Source organism: Gopherus evgoodei, chromosome 7, assembly GCF_007399415.2.
Source record: "Gopherus evgoodei ecotype Sinaloan lineage chromosome 7, rGopEvg1_v1.p, whole genome shotgun sequence".
NCBI lineage: Eukaryota > Metazoa > Chordata > Testudines > Testudinidae > Gopherus > Gopherus evgoodei.
The window spans coordinates 73,249,337-73,271,970 of NC_044328.1; the positions used below are offsets into that span (position 1 = coordinate 73,249,337).

General features: G+C 57.5%; 1 protein-coding gene across 2 annotated transcripts in view; it reads left to right on the plus strand.

Annotated features, from left to right (window-relative positions):
* The window catches only part of LOC115655522 (transmembrane protein 150A-like), a 30,859-nt gene that overhangs the window by 1,952 nt on the left and 6,273 nt on the right, over positions 1-22,634 (plus strand). The window contains exons 2-5 of one of the 2 annotated variants that reach the window (XM_030571064.1): positions 4,329-4,376; positions 12,736-12,807; positions 16,531-16,598; positions 17,935-18,062. In XM_030571064.1, coding sequence (XP_030426924.1) covers positions 4,329-4,376; positions 12,736-12,807; positions 16,531-16,598; positions 17,935-18,062 — 316 coding nt within the window. Of the gene's footprint in view, positions 1-4,328; positions 4,377-11,516; positions 11,570-12,735; positions 12,808-16,530; positions 16,599-17,934; positions 18,063-22,634 lie in introns of those variants that run through there. The other variant, XM_030571065.1, reaches the window with a different exon arrangement.

Here is a 22,634-nt window from a genome sequence, read left to right on the forward strand (position 1 = left end):
GACAGGAGACAGGATTACTGGGCTAGATGGACTGTTGGTCCTATCCAGTCTGGCAGTGCCTAGGTTCCTACATCACTGTGCTTTAAGTGACTTGCCATGGATAAAGGTATTTCCTGTACACGTTACTGAATTCAGGCATCTGGCCGGCTGAGACGACCAACACGGAGCGTCTCAGAGTTCTCTGACTTCTGCAATGCTGCTATGCTAGAATTGTTTTAATAATCCTAGTCCAATCCAGGAGTGCAATATCCAGAACTGGACCTTTCTGTTCAGGCCAACTGGCCTGACCTGTATTAAAGACAGGAGAGAGATGTGCAGTGTTCTCAGTTCCTTACACATCCTCCCCTGACATGCATCCACAGCCATGTGTGTTCACCTAGGACCTCTGCATGCCTCCACCCACAGCCTCTCCTGTAGGGACTCAGGTGTCATCCATGGGCTGCTGGCTTCCTAGCCCTATAAAACAGCGTGGATCTGGGCAGTAACGACGCTAGTGCATCAGTCACCCTGCCTAAGTGACCTTTGTAAATAAACTAGGCCTCCAATGAATGTTGCCTGGTGAAGGGTCTTCAGTGCCATTCACTTGCTCATACGTATAAGAGGGGACAACATAGTTCCTCCCACCCACAGCACTGCCCAGCTGGCTGCTGCTGAAACTGATATGAAAAGGGAGGCTGCAGCTCTTGCTCTTGGCAGTAAGTGTAAACCTTGGGCCTTCACTACCCAGGGCTGCTCCAAATGTGGACAAACAGCCCCTGGGTGCTGAGCAGACTTGTTCCTTGTGTGGCTCCAGCCTCTGGGCTGCTGATTACTCCGGCCAGCCCTGAAGATCCAGTGCAGGTGAGAGCGTGAGATCTGGAGGCATGTCCGATTCCTGCATCGCTGGCAGAACCTTGTCCCGGCGATGCAGGGAGCACAGAGTCTGGGGGCTGGTGGTGGTTTGCAGAGCCCAGGGGGAGCTTTCAGCACTGGGATGTCATGGCCCTGTGAACTGGGCCCAGGTGGCCGGGAGCTGCTGCGAGTATGTCTGAACTCCAGCCGGGTACGTGGGATTGCAGCAAGTGTGGACGTACGTCAGCTAGCTAGGATCTAGCTAGATCTACTCGCTGGAGTAACAGCAGCAGTGTCTTGCCCCTCATGACTCAGGAGTAATGACCAGCTTCACTGTTGTTATTCCTGGAGCTAGCTTTGGTCTGGCTAGTTGAAAGCCAGCTCAGGTATGTTTGCCAATTGCAGTGCAGACAGACCTGTGGAAAGGACTCACCAATGGCACCTTGACAGCCCCTCTTCAGGGTAGAGTCTTACCTGGAGTCTTCTCTGGAGAGCTCCCTTGAGCTCCCTTTCTCCAGGCTCTTCCCTCAGATGTGCGTAGTCCCTGACTGTGTCCTCAGGGCTGATTCTCATGGGCCAAATACCCCTAGAGGAGCTGTCTTGGCTAAAGCTGCCTCTGGCTGCTGTTGCAACCGCTGCACCTGGAGGGTCATAGAAGGGGAGCAGAAATGCATTGAGTGCTGCTCTCTCCAGGTGGCTTCTGCACCGTGCAGTGACGGTGGCTTCCACACCTGACGGGGTTGTTGTGCCGGTCAGAAGAAGCCCTTGAAATGCCAATACCACAGATGCCCCCTGGGATGGGAAAATCCAGCTAGGTCCTTTGCACCTCTGGCATTGTCACCTGTCACGCAGAGCTGGCTGCTCCACTGACAGATCCCGGCCTGTGCACATCAGAGGGACAGGACAGGAAGATCCTGTGGGAGAGCAAGGCTGGAGGATATAAAGAAACTGGAGGAGAAATGGCGGTTTGTGCGCTGGAGGGGCAGGGCTGGAAGGTCTGGGTGATCTGCCTGCTTAGTTGCACTACCCCAGCTGGGCTAGTGGTGGGCACATTGGGATGAGCTGCTGCTGATGCCTGTTCTGGGAGCAGGGAGGGAGTAAAGCGGGGTGCTAAGGGTTAACAGCAGCCCCTGGGAAGGGAGAGCAGGACCTGGGGCAAGGTTGGGACCCCATAGCCCTATGGAATTGCACCTCGAGTGAGGTACACCAGCAGCGCTGCCCTCTGGCCTGGTTGTCTGTTCAATGCCCCTAGTACCCTGTAGCCCTATGGAATTGCACCTCAAGTGGGTGTCCCAGCAGCGCTGCCCTCAGTCCTGGCCCCTAGTACCCCGAGCTTGTTACGTGGCCACCGTGGTAACTAGAGAGGTTTCTTACTGGTGCTTGTGCCTATTTTTAATGGGTATTCGTCATCGTTAGCGTCAGCAGCTGCCCACAATTGGAGCCAGCCCAGGGCAGGAGCCGCCCAATGCTCTAGGGCCAGCCAAGCACCAAGCTGCCCTTCTGAAAGCAGGAACTGGTGCAGAAGGGTCAGTGCAAAGAGATTGTGGAGAACCACCAGCCCCACCCTGCCCAGAGCCTTGGAGCACATTAGACGCTAACCATTAGGCCTTGTGCTTTCCGGGAAGCATTAACCATTCTGCAGCTGCATACTGAGGCTAAGTGATTATCCCAAGATGCCTCAGAGTTGGTAACCGAGTAGGAGACCTGAGCCCTTGTCCCCTGCGCTGGTCATTAGTGTGCTACCCCAGGGAGAACCTGATCCTCCATCTTTGTACCCCTGACATCAGCAGGTGTTGGGAATGCACAAGGACTACGGGCCTGCTCCCTAGCACTTCCAAGAGGCCAGTGTGAAGTAGCACAGCCATGAGCAGTATTGGGTCCAGTGCCTGCTTTTATGACTCTGTTCAGTCTCTCCAGTGTCCCGGCCTCTCCCTGGGAAGAGTGCATGAACCAAGCTGCCCACCTGTCCCTCCTGGGCAACCCTCTTAGACCCATCGCTGTAACTGGGCTTGGCTATCTTGGCAGCCACTGAGTTCTGAGTGATTGCCACTCCAGCCTTTAATGAGCCGTGTGGCTAATTTGTGATCCAAACCCGGCTGCCCAGCACTGTCTGGCAGCCAACTTTGGATCCCAAGGGGCAGCCATCTGTAAATGCAGCTTGACGTGCCTGTGAATGAATCCGCTCTCTCCCTGTGTTTGTGAGTGTCACTGAGGTGTGGGAGAGTGTGTCTGGAGGACTGGACTGTGCGTGTGAGAGGGACGCACTGAGCCCTTTCCCTAGAGCCAGGCTGGTTGAAACAGTCGGAGATTCCTGCTTTGGGCAGGCAGCTGGAGTGCTGGGGCCTGGAGGTTTCATGGCAGTGGGGGAGCGATGCTTGGCCCGGAGGAGGTGGCGGGCAGCATGGGGTCAGAGGGAGAATGTGCTTGGGTGTGTGCCAGCCGATGCCAGGAGATGCCCCTTGGTGCTTGGGAAACTGTCTAGACCAAGGTCAGGGAGCAACTACGCAAAGGGGGCAGAGAACCCTGGGGGCTGCATGAGATGGAGAGTTTTGCTCCCCAGTCCAGTCTGCAGGGAATGGAGGGGATTTTCCCCTGGAAATGAAGGGGGCCCGGAGGGTCTCAGGGGAAAGAGACAGAAATACTGGGGAGAGCACAAGCCCTGGTGAGTGGGTGTGTTGGGGGGCAGGCCTGGGGAGAACACTGCTGTGGTACCAGAGATTCCTGGGGGCTGGGAGCAGGAGGGTCTCTGTGCTTCTCTGGGGCTCTGGGTGGCAGTAGGGTTCGGCACCCCTCTGCTAGGATTCTCCTATTCAGTACCACAGTGGCTAGACTCTGCTTTCCCGGGCTTTCCATGATCCCCCATGGCAAGGAAACCCAGCAGTGATGGTTTGGCAGGTGGGGAACAGCAAGTAAGACCATTGGGTGGCTCTCAGGATAGCTGTGCAGGCTCCTTGCTGCAGCCAGGGAGGTGCTGTGACCAGATACCGATTCAGGTGCTCTGGCCAAGTGTCCCCACCATGGGGGGTACAGCTGAGGGCAGGTTCTCCCTGGCCTATTCCTCTGCGGTTCAGTGAATCTGAGCTGATGTTGTCCAGCCTAGTTATTACAGTGCTGCCCTCTCCTAACTCCCGCCGGGAGAGACACGCTGACCTGCATGGAGGGTGATCCTCTTAATGTAGCAATCCCCCTCCCCCTGAAGGTCCTAGGTGCAGTGGGAATCAATCCAAGCTCCTCACGGATCCAGCCCTCTTCCCTGAGTCTCCATCAATGGGCTGTGTAAACCTCGGCTGGGAGTGTGGGGTCACTCTCCGAGCTGGAGCATTCCAGTGCTTGGGAGATGCTCCCAGAGGCTGCCTTTGGCTGCTGCCCTGAGTCTGTGCATCTCCCCAAGGAAGTGCTGCTGGAGGGGTAGGTGATGGGTTGGAAGGGGTGTGGGTGGGGTGATCTAGTGAGGATCAAAGGTTGAGCTAATCCAGGCATTCTTCTGTCTCCTGTAGGTATGCTATGGCGCTCTCCAATAACCACATCTGCCCAGTCCACAACTGGTAAGAAGTCCTGGTGGGATGGGACCTTTGTTGGCTGGGAGGGGGTCCCCACCAACTGGCTGCGGACCCTGTCGTGGCAGGTCCTTCTCTGAGCAGGGTGGAAAGGCCTGTGCTGGCACCGAGTCACAAAGTCATGCAGGCAGGTGTGTTGGGGGGTGTGGTGACACAGTTCTTCTCCCCACAGCCTAGCTACTGGGGGTTGGGCTGAGGTCAGTGACCCAGCCCGCAGCCAGGCATTCTGTCTCCGACCTAGTTCCGGCCAAGGCTGGCCTTGCCCAGCAGATCAAAGGGAAAGTGGCTGCTGATCAGGTTAGATGGGTGATGAGGAAACGCCAGCTGCTTCCTAGTCCTTGTCATTTCCTATGGATCAGCTCCTGGTTACCAGAGGTGGCTCCAAATACTAGCATCGCAGCCTGGTGGTGGAGTAGTGTGTAAGGGGTGCTAGGGCTGGAGGCTGGTGTCCTGTTGATTGCGGGGCCCGGTGTGTTCCCCTCCATGGCACAGAGGGCCTGTTCCCCACATCCAGAGCCGGATTGTCCTTTAGACCTGGCTCTGGGTCGCTGAGGTCCTCTGTTCACCAACACGCCCCACCCCAGGCCCTCTGCCCCTAGGAGGTGGGGAATTGGTGGATTGTTCACATGCTGGACAGAGACAGACTGCAGGGAAGCCAGAGCCCCATGGGTTACAATCCTAACCAGTCTTAGCAGCTAAGCAGGGTCAGGCCCAGGCAGTACATGGATGGGAAACCGCCAGCAAAGGCCTATGTTCAGCAGCAAGTAGTGGTATTCCTCTTCAGCTGTGGTTCTGAAGCAATGCTCCAGCATGGCGCTGGGGGTGCTGTGTTGTAGGGTGTTATTTTGAGGGTCTTGGCCTGCTACACTCCACCTCCCCCTGCCATTGCAATGAAACGGGGCACACATCACTTCCTCCCCTGACCTGCGGGGCGGCGCCGCCCCTTGCTGTGAAACAGTCACCCTCTGTGGCTCATTGGCAGGGCAAGGCAAGCCTGGCATAGAGCTCATTAATTAAGGGCTCAGTCCTGCAAACCTTTCCTCCCTTGAGTAACCTGATTGGTGTCAGCGGGCCCACTGGCTTCAAGGGAGCTGCCGATATGAGTAATGCTAGTCATGTGTGTTAGGAGCCTGCAGGATGAGCCTCAAGCATTCAAAGCCCTTTAGGATCTGGCCGTGTGACTAGTGCTATATAAAGCCCCCCACCAGAACACGGTCAGTATGTGAGCAAGGCGGCTCCGGTAAATAACGTAACCCTTGTTAGAAGGTTTCCACTCAAACCCCCCAGAGCATGAAAAAGTCTGCAAATAGGCAGTTAAGGGAATCGTTGAGGGGTGTGAGTCTCCGTGGAAAAGGTTGGAACTAGCTACTTTCCTCTGTTGAGGCTGGACGTACCCCTCCCACAACTTTGCCAAAACCAAACTGACCTTGCAGCTTCTCCTGGCAGATCTTAGCAGAGGGTCGACCTTTCTGGAAAGTTATGGACAGATCAGACCAGCATTGGGGAGAGGTGGGGATTAGAAAATTGACTTGCTTTTGGACATGTCTGAATCATGTTTAGTTTGCTGTGTCTCGTAAAGAGCTCAGACCTAGAAGCGATGGGTAAGTGTATTCTGGCTGGTGTATACAGCTCTCGGTGCAAGGAAAAAAAAATATACACTGCCATTTCCTGCAGAATATTTTATTTTGTCTTCAGACAAACGCATTTTTCTCCATTGGCTTCATAGCATAAACAGAATGCTGACGATGAGTAATGCTAAAGAACTTGGTTTTAAGTTTGAAAAAACAAACCCAAACCTATGCAGGAGAGATTGCTTAGCTCCCCATCTCTGAGGTTTCATGGCTGGAAAACAGAGCCACATGGAAACGAGAAGGGTCTGAAAAAATGCCAATTCTAAGCTTTCCAAAGGGAAGTCCTTTTTAACTCTGTGGTTACCAAACAGATTCAGTTGTAATTCACCAGTGAGGCAGAGACTGAGCTCTCTAGTTCACGAGGGAGTTCTGAGAACCACCAGCCTTTGTTTTTATTTATGCCTAGCAAAGACAACACCTTCTTTTAACTGTGAAACTCAGCCTTAATTATGGAGCTGAGAAGGAGGCCTCCATCCATAAGGTCAGATGGCATTTTAGGCTAGGAGCCTGAATCCTAAGGGAACTGGGTGTCAGACACCCTGTGGTTCTGTTGAAATCCCAGCCGTAATGGTCTACTGCCGTCTGTCAGGGAGAATCTAAACTGCTTAGCTGTGTAACATAGGCCTCCAACTCGCATGCCAGGGGCCTGTGTTTCTGGATCTGGAAGACATGAGTTCGAGGCCCACTGTACCTACAGAGCCCTGAGTGGGCGGTGTCAGTGCTGCTGGGGTTTGCAGAGCTGCAGCTGTGGTACACGTGTTGTGGGTGCTGGGTGTACCCCCGTTTGGGAGGGCGCTTGTCTGTCTGCCAGGGAAGAGCTGTGGGGGGTGGGGAGCAGGTTGTGCTGCGGATGAAGGGACTGCCTGAAAGTGTTACAGCGGAAGCTGATCAAAGTGGGAAGTGACCTGAGTTCAGATCTTTGTAGGGGCCTGGCCTTGTTCTAGCTTCCTCCCTCCCTGGCTCACCTACCCCCCCCAAGTCTGGGAGAGAGCTTGGGGGCATGGGCCTGCCTCCAGCTGCAGCCCATCATGCGTCCTGGCCTGAGGGACAGCCCTGTGCCACCAAGCTGTTTCCATGCCAGCAGTCCTAGGATGGCTGGGATCTGCAGGTCAATATCTGCCACGCTCAGCTCCTGGTGGGGGAGCGGTGCCTCGCTGGGATGGCTGGCAGGCGGAGAGGGAACTGTTAGCTAAGTAAGCAACTGACCAAGGCCCCCTGCCACCTCGCCAGCTCCTGCATTCCTGGCCCATCTCCCAGGGTGCTGCGTTCCCTGGCCAAGCTCGGAGCAGCTCACACATCACTTCTGTCTGATGGTGAGGGAGGAGGCCTGAGCCTGCAGCCCTCTGGGACCCCCTGCCCCAATCCAGCCTTAGCCCTGCAGCTCTGAGGCAGCTCTGGCGCGTCAGAAGTACTGGACAGACTCTGGGAGTCCTGCTGGGACAGGCACTCCGCTAAGCCACTGCAGCTCCAGAGAGGCCCTTTGCAGAAAGGAGGGCCTGGGGGAGTAGCCGGGGCTCTCTGCACTATAGCCTTGTTTCAGGCCATCTGCAGGCAGAGCTGTGAAAATCAGTGGGAACGAACAGCCCTTTGCCCAGCCGGATTTGGCAAGCCTGTGCTTTGGGCTTCCCTGCTGGGTGCTTTGGGAGTCCAGTCTGAAGGACACTATAGAAATCTGTCATGATCATTTAGTACGGGAGCCAGATGGGGAGCAGCAACCTGGGGTGGGGAGGGGGGTGGATCCCCTGGGCCCCGGGGGGTCTGCGAGCAGCCTGAGCAGCACCACTTCCCCTTGAGACTGGGTGGAGATGTTTCACCCTGTGCTGTCACCAGATGAGGGAAGGGGGCTTTGGGGCAGGTTCCCAGGGTTCTGGGTTGCCAGGAGCCCGGCTGCAGGGGGTTCTGTCCCTTTGCAGCAGGCAGGGGAGGACAGCACTGCATGTTCAGAGAATTCCTACCACCACCACCACCCCTGCTGGAGCCCTCCCCATCACCCTGTCTGGAGGCCTGTCCAAGCTTTGAGCTTCCTGAAAATTGATGGATGGGTTCCTGCTGTGTCCCCCACACCTCTCCTCCCCTCCCTACTTCTCCTGCTTTGTCTGGAGGAATGAGCCAAGGATCATAAGTCAGGGTGGTCCAGAGTTCTGCTCCCAGCTCTTCCACCAACTCCCTGGGTGACCTTGAGCAAGTCACATCCGTGCTCAGTGACTCAGTTTCTCCATCTGTGCAATGGGTTTAATAGCACTCTCCTTCTGACAGGGGTGTTAGGAGGGTGAATAATGTCTGTATAATGCTTTGATTGTACAAAGGACTGTGTAAGTGTGGAATGTTAGAGGTGTGACTGTCTCTCCCTGCATCCCTTGCTGGTGAGACACAAGAATGGCTCCCTTGCAGCCATCTCTGGGCTGGAACATGTTTCCCTGGGGATGCTAGTCCTTCATCACTCCCTTCTGCACACAACCCTTTACCAAGCTGCCTGCTGCCGACAACCCACTGCTGCAGCCAACATCCACAACTGCCAGCGCTGGGGGATGGGAGGATAACCTGGTTGAGGAGTGTGTGCAGAGGGCAGAAAAGGACAGAGTTAAGGTTAACGTGGATGGGCTGTGGTGTCCGGTAGTCTGGGGAATGCGGGAGGAGAGGGTACATGCTGTTAGGTGGGTTAATTTTCCATTTGTGTGTGTGTGTGTGTGTGTGTGTGTGTGTGTGTGTGTGTGTGTGTGTGTGTGTGTGTGCGCACATACACATAGCAACCTGAACTGCTTTCCAATAAGATTTGTGTCAATATAAGCAGTGGTTATTCATCTGAAGCCTTCTCTGGGGTGGAGCATGAGAGCTGTTTCGCAGTGCACAGTGATAGTTTTAGAAGAATGCTACCACATCCATCTGAATAATCCAGGGAGAACAGAAGCAGCAAGATGCAACCACCCAGGTGGCATTTGGCCAGGTGTGTGGGGTTAATGCCCCAACTCGCCTGGATGCTGCCTAGGCTCTTTACTGTGGGCAGTGCCTCCTCCAACAGGACAGTGCTTCCTTGGCATGGGGGCACAACTGATTCTAAGGGAAGAGACCTCGTACAGCCCAGCCTTCCTGCAGCTCTGGAAGGTCTCTTCTCCTTGGACTGGCCTGGCCAGCTCTCCTCCATCCCTAGGGCCTGCTGTGAGGACTCAGTGCTGGTGACTGGCTTGGGGAGATCTGTCTGATGAGGGATGGCAGAGGAGCTGGGGTCCCTGGCTCAGTTCCTGGAGGGGACAGAGCAGCACAGGAGCCCAGGACCTGCCCAGGTGAGCTTGAATTTGGATCAGGGGACCCAGGGCCTTCTCTTCTTCATGTGGTGTTCCGCCTAGCAAAGCACTGGGGTGAAAAGATTGTTAACAGGTTCTTCAGGATCCGCTGGCCTGGCCTCTGCATCTGCTGCTGTGTCTGGCTGGTTTGTCAACAAAACCAGTCGTGGTGGTAGAACTAGGGGCAGGCTGGTTCCTTTCCCACCCGGGGGCAACTGGCCCTTTCTGCCCTGGAGCCAGCGGATTCCTGTGCTCGAAGGGCAGCCCTGTGGAGGAGCAGAGTGGCTGCTCTGTTGCAGAGGGGAACGGGGTCGCCGGGCAGATGTGCTGTGGCAAAGTGGAACGGGGTCTTGTGGTGCCTGCGCTGTAGCGCAGGGGACAGGGTCATGTGGTGGCTGCGCTGTAGAGGGAGGGACGGAATCGTGTGGTGGCTGCACTATTGTGGGAGGGATGGGGTCATGGTGGCTGCGCTGTTGCGGAGGGGACAGGGTGGTGTGGCGTCCATGCTGTTGCGGAAGGGACGCGGTCATGTGGCGGCTGCGCTGTTGTGGCGGAGGGGAACGGGGTCATGGGGTGGCTGTGCTGTTGTGAAGGGGAAAGGGTCATGTGGTGGTTGTGCTGTAGTGGGAGCGATGGAGTTGTGTGGTGGCTGCTCTGGGCAGCTGTGCTGTGGTGGAGAGGAACGGGGTCATATGGTGGCTGCACTGTTGCAGAGGGGACGGGGTAGCATGGTAGCTGTGCTAGAGAGGAGTGGTTGGAGTCTCCAGGCGGCTGCGCTGTAGCAGAGGGGTCGGGGTCGCTGGGCAACTGCGCTGTAGCAGAGGGGATGGGGTTGCCGGGTGTCTGCGCTTTTGTTGTGGGATGGGGTTTCTGATGCTTTGCCATGACAGAAATTGGCAGCATTGGAGGCTGTCTCAGCACCAGCTCATTCTGTGATGACATGCGGTCAGGTTTTACCTTGGGCAGCTCACAGGTCCCAGTGGCTGCCCTGTGCATACAGTTTCTCCTGTGCATCTGCCCCATACTCAGAGGCGGTGAGGAGGAAGCACTGGGGCCAGGAGATCCCTGAGAGTCAGCACTAGCCGTTTAGAAGGACTTGGAAAAACCATCACCTCTGCCAGTGGAAACTCAGCAGTCACACGAGAGAGCAGCTGGAGCCAACCCTGCAAGTCTGGCCGGATTCACACACAGCAGCAGGGATCTGAACCCTGCTATGCACTGCTCTCCTAGAGGCAGCACTGGCAGGGCTGGCTTTCTCCACTGGCTGCCACACGGAGACCTGGGACTAGCGCGGCTACAGCTCCATTACACACACACAGACCCATCTGTCTGGAGCAGCGGGAGGGGCCTCAGTAGGTCAAATGGGAAGAGGTGTGGGCCCCCTTCCTTCCTTCCTCGCCCCACTGCTTCTGCAGAGCTGCCCAGGGCACGTGTGTGCCCTGCCACATGAAGACAGGACCCACGAGAAAGCAGCTCGCCCGTGGAGGGGTGTGTGTGTGCCCGTCTGCTCCAGCATTCGAGAGCTGTATAGACTCCCCTATTCAACGGTCATCCCTCTGCCCACCTGTGACCATGCCAAGAGTGAGAGGGCAGCATTTGGGGACCCATTTGAGGAGGTCAGGTGGTTCCACGTTCCCCTGGAGGGTCTGTAACGATGCACAGGACTTGGGGCCGCAGCCATTGCTGTTCACAAGCATTCCTGGGGCTGGGGCCAGCTGAGAAGTGGCAGCTGTGCTCTTCGTCTGTCTGATTTCAAGGAGGCCACTCCTCCTCACGATGGCGGCTGTGGGGGCTGGGACTGGACTTGCTGCCCACAAGATCCCTTCTGGTCCTGTGTTCAGGGGGTTTCCCAACTCTGCATGTTGACCTGGCCATTCTGGTTCCTCGCCGACAGTGAGTGCTGATTGGCCAAAGCTATAAATCCTGCCCTGGGTTTGGCCTGGCAGTTTGGCTTGTGTTCCATCCTGGCACTTCCCCAAACCTCCCTGTGATCACGTCTGGCTCTCTGAGCGATTTTTCTGGCTGTTCTCCTGGCCCTTCTGTTCTCTGCGATGCAGAGCTTGGCTCAGGACTTGGCCTTGGTCCCGGTCCTGCCCTGGCCGCTTGCTCTATTTTCCATCAAAGGGCAATAAACCCACTGGTTGCAAAAAGCCATGTGTGGCTCCTCCCTGCCTGCACAGAGAGGCTGTAGCTGTAAATCCTCTCAGTGAGAGTCGCCTCTCTCCACAGGCATGTGGGGATGGGCCACAAGATGGACTCATTTGCCCAGGTGTGAACTACGGGCCGTTTCTGCGTAGCGAGCGGTCAGCTATGGAAGGGGCTGTATGCGTGCACACAGCTTGGAGCCCTGGGGAGAGGTCCCATCAGGCCTCTGGCTTTATCTTCAGCCCACCTTCCTGACTCTTCAGGGCTCCTTGGGGAGAGTGCTGTGAAACGAGGATCCCTGCATGTTTGCCCTTGCTGCTCCTCACTGATGTGTGGCTTTAGTGAGCAGGCAGGAGCATTGCTGTCTCTCTGGTTTTGTTTGATGAGGAGGAAGGAGTTAAGCCCCCTTTCCGGGACTGCATGGGCACAGTTAATGGGCAGCCCGTCTCCATCTGCTCTTGGGAGATGAGGACTAAACTGCTGCAGAAAACCCATCCTGATCCCTGGCTCCGGGCCCTGGGGTTGTTTGGCTGGAGCTGTCCGAATGGGTATTGCCCTGTGAGCCACTTCTTGGCACAGGACCGTGGACTCAGCTGGGCAAATCTGATTGGCTAAAAGGAGAGCTGATCTGAATGTCAGCCCAAGACTCAAACTGCCCTGCAGCTTCTCCCGGGACATGGACTGAGCCCGTCCAGAGGATGGACTTGAGTTCATTCGTAACTCTCTCGGGGGCTTCTAAGCTTCCAGGGTCCCACTGGGAGCAGAGGGGTCAACCCCTGCCAGCGGGCAGCGCCCTGTCTGTGCCATCTCCCCAGGGAGCCCAACAGCTCAGCTTAGCGGGTCCAAGAGTTTCTGATCGTTTGGAGCAGCATCCAGATGCCACGTGAGCCGAACCGCAGCACTCCCTTGAGTTGTGCTTGATGCTGTCTGTAGTGATTCTGGGGAAACTGGTGAGGGGTCAGGTCAGGGGCAGGAGAGACTCTGCCCCCAATCCCAGAGTAGCTAAAAGGGTTTTGCTGAAAGGATTCACAGCGAAATTGTTAGCAGCACTGACGTGTCACTGGTAAGCTTCCGTGCGGGTGTCCCATTAAGCCAACTGAGGTCAGGCCCCAGTTCTGAGCTGTGTCAGCCTGGCTGCAGATGGCACTGTATGGAGTCACATTGGGCTGGTTTTCTCTGCAGCCAGCAGGGCTGGGAAACTTATTTTGATGAAGGCTTAAAGTCTCAGCAAGTCTGCTGCCCAACTAGTATTGACCACTTATCTAATGTGCCTTGTTCCCTTCTCCCCAGGATTTATAACCAGTCCTGTGGCCTGGACGGCCCCATTTCATGCTGCACTCTGGATCACATTCCTCTGGTCAGGTAAGAACAAAAATGCCCCCAAATAGCACAGCAATCCAGTGCCTGCTGAACCGGTCCAGTGCACATATGTGGGCGGTTTCTGGAACTGTGGGTTGGGGGCAGGATGTTCCTGGAATTGCCAGGAGCTGTGCTCCTGTGGCTTACAGCGTCTTGCTGACAACTTTTCCTCTTGCCCGAGGTGATGGATCTCAGCTGCCTCATTTGTGGCCGTGAGTGCCAAGTGCTCCCACCCCTGTTGGCCCCTGCCAGCACGCTGCGAATGGAAAAGGAGTGAGACCGGGAGCCAGAGGGTGGGAGGGGTGGCATTGCCCAGGCACTGCTGCCATCCCATGCTACTGCTAGGGGCCTGGAGAACAACGCATGGGGTGTAGCTCTGCTGGCTCCCAGGCCCACCCCTGAGCAGGTGCTGGGAACAAAGTGTAGCCAGACAAGGAGCCTGTCTTGCAGATGGAAGGAAGGGACTGGGCTGAACTGATCTGGCTGGCAGAGCCTGCACTGAAGGTGTCCTGCTGCTTGTGTGGCTCGGGAGCTAGGACTGGCACTGAAGCTCGGAGCTGCTTCCCAGTGGGTGCCCGCTGGTGTTGCTGAGTTGGTGCCCCTGGGGCTCTGCGGCCAGAGAGGTCGTCAAGTGGCTGTGTCTCGGTTAGCAGCAGCTGGATGAACCCAGTGCTGAGTGGGGGTGATGGTCAGGGCTCCATAGCAGCTAGTAGGCAAACCCTGCAGCTGGCACGACCTGCAAGTCCAGCTAGATTCCTGCCAGTCATGAACAGGAACCTTCTCGAGGAGCCAGAGGGGAAACGGCTCCAGAGCAGGTTGTTGGGTGGGGTTAGGCTGAGGTCTGGAGGCCAGGGCCGGCTTTAGGCACTGCGGGGCCCCATTCGAAAGAGCTGCTGCTGGAGACAGTGGCGGGACTTTGGTGGCAGCCTTAGAGACTTTGCAGGGCCCTCTTAGGGGTGCGGGGCCCAATTTTGGGGAATCGGGTGAATTGCCCTAAAGGCGACCCTGCTGGAGGTATCTCCGTGGCTGTAGTGCTCTGGCGCTTGCAGCATAGGGAAGCCTGGTGCTCCATCCCTCCGCCCCAGTGATCTGGTGCTCTGCTCTCCCTCCACAAACTCCACTCCTGGGGGGTTTTCCTTGTGTACGTGTGGGAGGGGTGACTGGTCTGCGTGGAGCTGGTCTCTGTGTGGAAGGGTGGTGTGTGTGTGGTTGATGAGCTCTATGCAGAGGTTTGTGGCTGGTGGGTAGCGTGCACACCTGGGAATGGAGGGGGTGCTGGGTGCATGGAACAGGGGTCTCTGGGAAGGTGTCTTGGGGCATTTCTGTAGTGTCTGCGAGCACTTGCAGAAAGGACCCCCTGAGCATGTTTGTGGCATGGTGTGTGTGTGTGTGTTTGCGGCATACTGGGGGTGTGAGCAGTGCGTCTGTGGCACATGTATGTGTTTGTGGCATGTTGGGGGTGTGAGCAGTGCGTGTGTGTGTGTGGCATGCTGGGGGTGTGAGCAGTGTGATTGTGTGTTTGGCATGCTGAGTGTGAACAGTGCATCTGTGTGCTTGTGGCGTGTGTGTGTAATGTGTTTGTGGCACACTGGGTGTGTGAGCAGTGTGTGGGGGGGCACACTGGGTGTGTGAGCCGTGTGTGGGGGCACACTGTGTGTGTGAGTGGTGTGTGGGGGGGAGGCCACTGGGGGTGTGAGCGGTGTGTGTGTGTGTGGGGGGGCCACTGGGGGTGTGAGCGGTGTGTGTGTGTGTGTGTGTGGGCCACTGGGGGTGTGAGCGGTGTGTGTGCGTGTGGGGGGGGCCACTGGGGGTGTGAGCGGTGTGTGTGTGTCTGTGTGGGGGGGCCACTGGGGGTGTGAGCGGTGTGTGTGCGTGTGTGTGGGGGCCACTGGGGGTGTGAGCGGTGTGTGTGTGTCTGTGTGGGGCCCCACTGGGGGTGTGAGCGGTATGTGTGTTTGTGTGTGTGTGTGTGAGGGGGCCCACTGGGGGTGTGAGCGGTGTGTGTGTGGGGGGCCACACTGGGGGTGTGAGCGGTGTGTGTGGGGGGTGGGGCACACTGGGGGTGTGAGCGGTGTGTGTGGGGGGTGGGGCACACTGGGGGTGTGAGCGGTGTGTGGAGGGTGGGGCACACTGGGTTTGTGAGCTGTGTGTGCGTGTGTGTGGCACACTGGGGGTGTGAGCTGGGGGGGTTTCACTGGGTGTGTGAGGTTTGTGTGTGTGTGTACGTGTGTGTCACACTGGGGGTGTGAGCTGTGTGTGTGCATGTGTGGCACACAGGGGTGTGAGCGATGTATGGGTGGCACACGGGGGGTGTGAGCGGTGTGTGGGTGTGTGGGGGGCACACGGGAGGTGTGAGCGGTGGGTGGGGACACACGGGGGTGTGAGTGGTGTGGGGGGCACACTGGGGGGGTGAGCGGTGTGTGTGGGGGCACACTGGGGGGGTGAGTGTGTGTGTGCACGCGCGCCCTGGGATGGGAGGCCGGGCTTGGCATCGCCTGTGGCAAAGGAGGAGGGGGACGGCTTGCATGAAGTAGAAGTGGGCGCTGGGGTTGGAATTTCCCCTTGGCTTCCTGTTTGCGAAGTGGAGGAAAGGTCAGGTGCTCGCTGGAGGCTCTAGCTCGCTCCCAGCTGGGGAGAGACCGCCTGGAGCTCCAGCCCCTGCACCCCGCGCATCTTGCCTGCCTGAGGGCCTCTGCTGGGCCAGCTTGTTGCCCAGGGGGTCTTCACACCAGCCCCCTCCAAACCTCTCAGCTAGTCCTGATCTGGGAGCAGGAAGCAGGGCATGGGGGGAAGCAGGGGTGATTGGTACAGGGAGGGAGGGGTCCCTGGCTTGGTGGCTAGCCTCGGGGGTTGTGTCTGAAGTGCTGGTTTGCCTACACCCACCTGGCCTGAAGTGAGGCGCTCCCAAGCCCTCCCCTTTGCCAGGCACAGCGCATGTGGCCGGTGCCCTGCTGTCCTGGCAGCCCGTCTCCGCCCCTCAGCACCTGGCTATGGCTCTGCAGAGCATGAAGATGCAATGGGAGCAGCTGGTGTTCTGTGCCCTATGGGGGGCGCTCTGAGGGGCAGGTTACGGCGGGGCACTCTCTGAGGGCACGGGTGGAGCAGGCAATGCCCCAGCAACCATGGCACTAAGCCATAGCGCTCACCCTCCTACTTGGCAGCTCAGGGGTGCTGGCCAGGACGGCGGCTCCAAGGATCTCCAGTTTGCATGTGCAGGATCCCAGCTGAGGGGTGAGACGTCCCACTGTGGCACCCATACTGGGGATGGGCCCCAGCCCTGGTCCTTTGGCCTGGAGGTGAGAGCTGCCCGTGGACGCAGATGGGCACCAAAGGAGTGAAGAACCTCCTGCCTCCATTAAGCGCCCCTCTGCGAGTCCGGCCCGTCAGGGACCTGGCTGCAGCATGGTGTGCAGTGTGGGGGTGTGCCAGCTGTGAGCAGCCCATCCCACTCCAGCGCTTCCTTATGAGACCCGCCTGTGCACCCTCAGCACCACATCTAGGCAGCCAGGAGCACCACACTTCCTGCAGGGAGAAGGGACGGCAAACGGCCATGGATCAGCCAGGGGGAATGGAGGCAGCAAGTGGGGCAGCAAGGCCAGAGCTGGGAGGGCAGCTGCCCCAGCTATTGGTGGCACTGCCAGCAGGCCTGATTTCCCCTGGGCTAGTGGCCCACCCAAGGCCTGGTGCCATGTGGCCTCTCTAACAGGCCCTGTCTCCTTTCCTCAGCAAGTGTGGCACCTTCCCTCCAGAGAGCTGCTTCTTCAGCCTGATCTGCAGCCTGGGCTCGTTCATGGGTAAGTCTGTGCTGCTTGGGGATGGGGACGCAGAACTGCAGGAGCTCAGCCGTCCAAGGCAGCGCTGCCCTTCCCATACGCAGGACCATCAGCTCTCCCTGACCTGTCATGGCTGATGGAAGAGGGTGCAGAATTGGGGGTAGGGGGGCACAGGCCCCTGCCAGCTGCTTGTTTTTCTGGTGCCTAAGGCTGAGCTGACCCAGATGTACCCGCTGCAGAGCCCAAGCTGAGAGGCTGAGGAGGGCATGGCTCAGTGGGGTCAGAACTCCAGTGTGGGGAACCTCACTGGTTTCAGACATGGAACTCAACCCGATGGGAGGGCAGGGGTGAGCGCCAGGGCAGGGACTGATCCAATCTGCATGGAGAGGAGGTGGCCAGGGGCAGCGTGCAGGGCACAACTGTCCATGTTGGAGGGGCCACAGAGTGGGGGTTGGGAGGTGTCTGTTTGCATATAAAGCGAAATAGACCCAGGTGCCCTGCTCACGAGAGCTTCCCGCTGCAGGGGGCTTGCGCGGGAGGGCAGGCAGTGTGGCTACTGCCCAACCTGTCCAGGCCCTAGAAATGTACCCTCCAGGGATGTGCAGGGACCCCATTGCTCCTGGGAAGTCCGGGGGGTGGATCTCTGGCCCTCGATCCCTTGCTGGTGAGTGCTGTGAATTAGTTCTCTGTATCAAAGTCCAGGTTGAGTAACTACTGCAACCTGGCGTCAGTATCACAGACCCCCGCCCCTTGCAGCCTGTTAGAGCCCCAGCAGCTTGCTATGCGACTGGTGCCTCCTGCCGCCTGGCCCTAGGAGAGCCGTGCGTGGCGGGGTTCAGTTCCCCACTGCTGTGTGTGAAGTTTTACATGTCAGATCTGCCCCGAAGCATTGTAAGCTCTTCAGCACAGGGCCTTTGAGTCTGCACTTCACCCACAGAGAACATTTAATCCAAAATCTTTGCAGGTTGAGAAGGGCCCTCAGCTTCTGCTCTCCTCACCCTCCCCACTGCAATCCCGGCTTCCGGCCCTAGGAGCAGGAGCAGATTGTCCTGCAGTATGTGCTGGGAGGGCTGGCAAGGCCCCTGGCATCGCCCCAAGGCTGGGAGCTGTGGCTGAAATGAACCGAATTTGGCCCTTGGGCCCTGTGACAGAAGGAGCATCTGTGTCATCATCTCCAGGTGGTAGCTGTTGCTGGCCAGGGGTCTGCTTGGCCTCTCCAAGACAGAGGGGTGGGCAAAGAGCTCCTTGTTCTCCTGCCCCTTGGGCAGGCTCAGACGGGGCAAAGATGGCTCTGGGAGGTGAGACATTGCAGCTGGTGGGCGTGTGTCTGACGGGATACCTTGTCTCCATCTCCCAGTGATGCTCGTTGGCCTGCTGAGATACGCCCATGTCATTGAGTGCTGCGGGCCGTCCCTCCTCAACACCCTGGGGCTGGCAGCAGGCTGGATCTGTGCCGCCGGCCTCACCATGGTTGGCAACTTTCAGGTAAGACTCCTCCTCTGGGGGGAGGGAACAGATGGGGGCTATGGGAAGCCAGCGCAGGGTTCTAGTTCAGCTGCAGGCAGAGGGATCCCAGGGGCCCAGTCGTGTGCAGAAAACCTCCTTATTGAAGCTCTTGGGGCATTTTGATCCACTCACAAATCGGTTGCGTTTGGCCTGTCAAATTAAATATCCTGTATTCCCTTCCCTGTGCTCCTATTAACCCTGCAGCGTGTTAAAGCCGAAGGAGCAGTATGCACCATGCTCATCACCACACTCATTCCCACCGCTGCTCAGTGTGGTTACTTATTGCCTGTCACTCACCCTACAAGGCTGAACCCAGGCCGAAGCGCGCTGTCTCCCAGCACTTGTGTTTGGTGTTTCCAGCATCACAGAGGAGTATTTAGGATCAACCCCCCATTTTCATTAATTTTTTCACTTCATTCAAGTAAATTTCCTTTCCTCTTAGGCTCTGGAATTCACCTTCGTTTGCTCACTCCTAATGGGCCCAGACTAAGCTGCCAGTCTCCATTTAACTCTCATCTTGTAAAGTAAATATTTGTGGAATAACATGGCCCTGCGAGCTCTGATCTTGTCACCAAAACCTGTCTAGCAAAGCCCGCCAGCCAGCCAGGGGCTGCAGCAGGAGCTGGCTCAGGCAGTTGTTCTGCATTTCAAATTTCAGTCTGCATGTTGCATTGACATGCTGGCTTAGCATTTACTGTGGACATGGAAATAGCGAGGATTCATCTGCGCTGAGCAAGATTGGGTGAGCAGGTGCTGAGAGACCCCATCTCGCTGTATGCGCCAGCGTTCCCAGATTGGACATTGATACCAAGATCCATGTAGGCCTCCTGTTCCCGGTGGGAATCTAGAGCCTAGAAACCAGGGTTTGATCTTGTGTGAAGGAGACTTGCCTTGATGTTAGCAAACCTGCTGCCTTCCTGCGAGAACCACTGAGGGCTGCCTCTGGACCCTAGGGGTGTGCCCGTAGGGGCAGGTTTGTAAAATTTTTGGTCGGTCCCAGGAGTTTTGGGGCAAAGAGGAAGAGCCCCTGGTACTCGAGAGTTAGGGGGATGGGTCTCCTCAGGTAGGCAGGCAAGACAGCGGGGCAGCTGGGCCAAATCTGAGTGGGGCTGGGGCCCTGTGCGCAGGGTTGCTGGAACAATTTCTATAGTAGGGGTGCTGACAGCCATTGAACCAAACCTTAAACTGAGGTGGGCAATAATTTTTGCAGGGAGGCCACTCCACGAATTTTGGTAAGTCATCATGGGTCACGCATTTCTACTATATTAATGGAGGGAGTCTGGGGTCTGGGAGGGAGTTTGGTGCAGGAGAGGGTGAGGGGCGTGGGCTCTGGGAGGGAGTTTGGGTGCAAGAGGGGGTTCTGACTTGGGGCAGGGGGTTGGGGTGCGGGAGAAGGGGTGCAAGGTGCAGGCTCTGGCCAAGAGGTGCTTACCATAGGCAGCTCCCGGCCAGCGGTGCAGCAGGGCTCAGGCTGACTACCTGCCTGCTGTGGCCCCACACCGCTCCCAGAAGCGGCTGCGGCTGACTGCTGTTGACACATCTCTGCGCGCCCCTTGGCGGCAGGAGGGCAGTGGGTCTCTGTGCGCTGCCTGCGCCTACAAACACCGCTCCGCAGCTCCCATTGGCCGGTTTCTGGCCAATGGGAGCTGTGAGGATGGTGCTGGGGACAGGGACAGCATGCAGAGCTGCCTCCCACCCCTGCCAGGGGCCGCAGAGATGTGCCAGCAGCAGCCTGCTGCTTCTGGGAGCTGTGTGGGGCTGCAACAGGCAGGCAGGCAGTCTGCCTGAGCCCTACTACACCGTGGCCTGGATTTTGCCTACCCTGCTGTAAACCCTGTATGTGATGGAAGCCAGCACTCCTAGTTCCAGCCCCTATGCCTGTGCACCAGGTCACAATGTTAGTCAAATCTGGGGCAGTCGGGAAGGTCACCTGGGCCCACTCCTTAGCAAAATCCTGGTTGCGCTCCTGGCTCCAACATGTAACCTGGCACTTATGGGTATGTCTCCTTCCAGCTTTGTCACAGGGTCATCAGAGATATTCTGCGGGCTTGAGGCCAGAGCAGCCCCTTCCTTGCCCCTGGGTTGGATTGCTTTGCGCTAGGGATGTTCGCATAGCCACAGTCCAAGGTTCCTTCCCTTCGGATTGTGTCACTAACACAATATTTGGTGCCCCTGTGTCCTGGACTCTGGGGTTTTCCATCAGACACGGGGCAGATAAGATGACCTGGATGAGTGGATGCCGTCACCAGGTCAGTTCCAGCTGTCAGATCAGCGGGGGCTATCCCACTGTGCTCATCAACTTCCCCCCGCTTGATGGGCTTGTGTAATCTGGCATCGGAGGGCAGAGACCATGCAGAGAAACTGCTTCCCTGCAGTGCACTCTGGAGTTGAAAGCTAGCAGAGGGAGAGAGGCGCAGGCAGGAAAGAGAAGGCCTCTCTTCAGCTGATGGCTCTTCCAGATGTCAAGAGCTGCAGAGGGGAAGGCTCTTGCACCAGGCAGAGGAGGCTGATGCCAGATGAGTAGGGCAGGAGTTCTGTGAGGTTGGCTAGGAAGGGTTGTAACGGTCAGCACCCTGAAGTGTCTGGGGAGCCAGGGGCAGGGTCTTGGGATTTGCTCTGCTCTGCATCCGCAAGAAAGTGCATGGCAGGCGGGTGCTGCCCATGTGGGAGCCTGGTGAGCTGGGACTCACGGGAGCTGATGCCATAAGGCAGCGCAGGGGGTGGGTGCAAGGAAACCCAGACTGCAAAGCAGTTGGCAGCGCAGGGAAAAACGCTTGGCAAAGCAGTCTGCTCCCGGAGGGCCTGATCCTGTGAGCAGCTGAGCCAATGGGAGTCAAGAGCGCTCAGCACCTGTCTAGGAAATGGCTCTGAATTGTGACTTGGATCGTAGGTGCATGGCTTGGGTGTGATGGGATCTGCTCCCTCCAGCTTTGGGTGGGGGTGTAAAGTGCTTTACCTGGAATCAGCATTGTCTGTGTGCAGCCGGAGGCTAGGCTGCCCTAAGTCCTCCGTGCTCAGCTTTGTGGGCACGCTCACAGCGTGGTTCACGCGAGCTCATCCTTGTGAACTGGCAGGCGTTCGGGAGTTCCAGGCGACGGGGGCAGACTGCACCAAAATCAGCCTGAGGATGCGGTGCCAGCTAATGCCCTGGATCAGAGACCAGAGCCTGGTGTGGGGAAGGAAGACTGTGGAGGCAACGTGCCCAACTCTTGGAGTGGGCAACCCCTTCCTTGTCCCGCCTGAACCCAGCCATGGACTAGCCAGCTTCAACCCACTCTGTGGGGAGCCCTATCCCCTGGGCTGAGTTATGGAGAGCTTTAGCTGGGGGCAAGGAATTTTCCCCCACCCCAGAAACAAATGACCCAATGCCAGGGTTTCCAGTCTGAGCGGGAGGGGGGAGGAAGTTAATGGGTTAATCACTGTCCGAGGAGTAAAGGTGGCCTAGGCCCTGGGGGATGAGCCCCTAGATTTGGAGTCAGGAGACCAGGGTTCAGTTTCCTGCTCTACCAGACTCTGTGCACAACTTTGGGCAAGTCACTTAGCCTCTGTGTGCCTCAGTTTCTCCATCTGTAATGTGGTGGTAATGGCACTGCCCTGTCTCCCAGGGAGCCATGAGGTTGGATGAATAATTGCGAGGTGCCCAGATCCTGAGGGCTGTGTGGAACCTAGCTTGGCTCCCATGGGGTTAGCTGAGATTCTCCCCTCAGCTTCAATTCCCAGCCAGATGTCACTGGGGCTCCTGGGTTTGTGCATGGCGGGGACGCCAAGCCTCTGGGCTCTGTCAGTGGCTCTCCCCCCATCAGAAGAGCAAAGCAGATGAATCACAGATGTTTTTGTTCTCCCTCCAGCGCCCGCCAAGGGTGGATATTTGCTCCTCTCGAAGTGATGCCAGGAAACGTGTCTGGGCAGACGCTGCTTTCTAGTGGTGTCTGCTTTTCTCTGCCCACATCAGGCCATCCTGAGGGAGGGGGATGTTTACCTACAGGCAAGAATAGGCTCGCCTTGGCCACCCTCAAAACCTCGTGGGGGATGCTGGGCTGGCACTAGGTCTCTGGGCACCCCCAGCTCTGCGATGGGCTGCTGGGCCATTCGTAACCAGTCGCCTGCCTAGAGCACCCAGCTTCTCTCCTTTCCCTTATGTGATAGGTTCTGGCTTCACTGCCCAGGAGGCTGCTGTGGATGCTGTATTCCAAGGGCACAGCTCAGCTGGCTGCATTGCCCCGACCCTGGCCCCAGCCTTGCTCTAACTCACTCCTTGCATCAAGGCAGCCAGCCAAATTCACTGTGTGTGTCTGAGCCTTCTGGGCAGCCATAGAGCCAGCCTGGGAACAGCTGGGAACATGCAGCGAGTGACATGGGGCCCCCTTCCTGCGGGAATGCTGCCCTGCCACACCAAAGACTAACCCGCTGAAACCGTATAAACATGGATTCCCTTCCAGGACAGAGGACAGTACTTGGCCAAACCTGTTCCATGTCCCCCTGCTGAATCCATTGTCAGTCTGGCCTCATCTCCGAGTGCTCTCTGGGGAATCCTCGGATCTCACCGTGGGG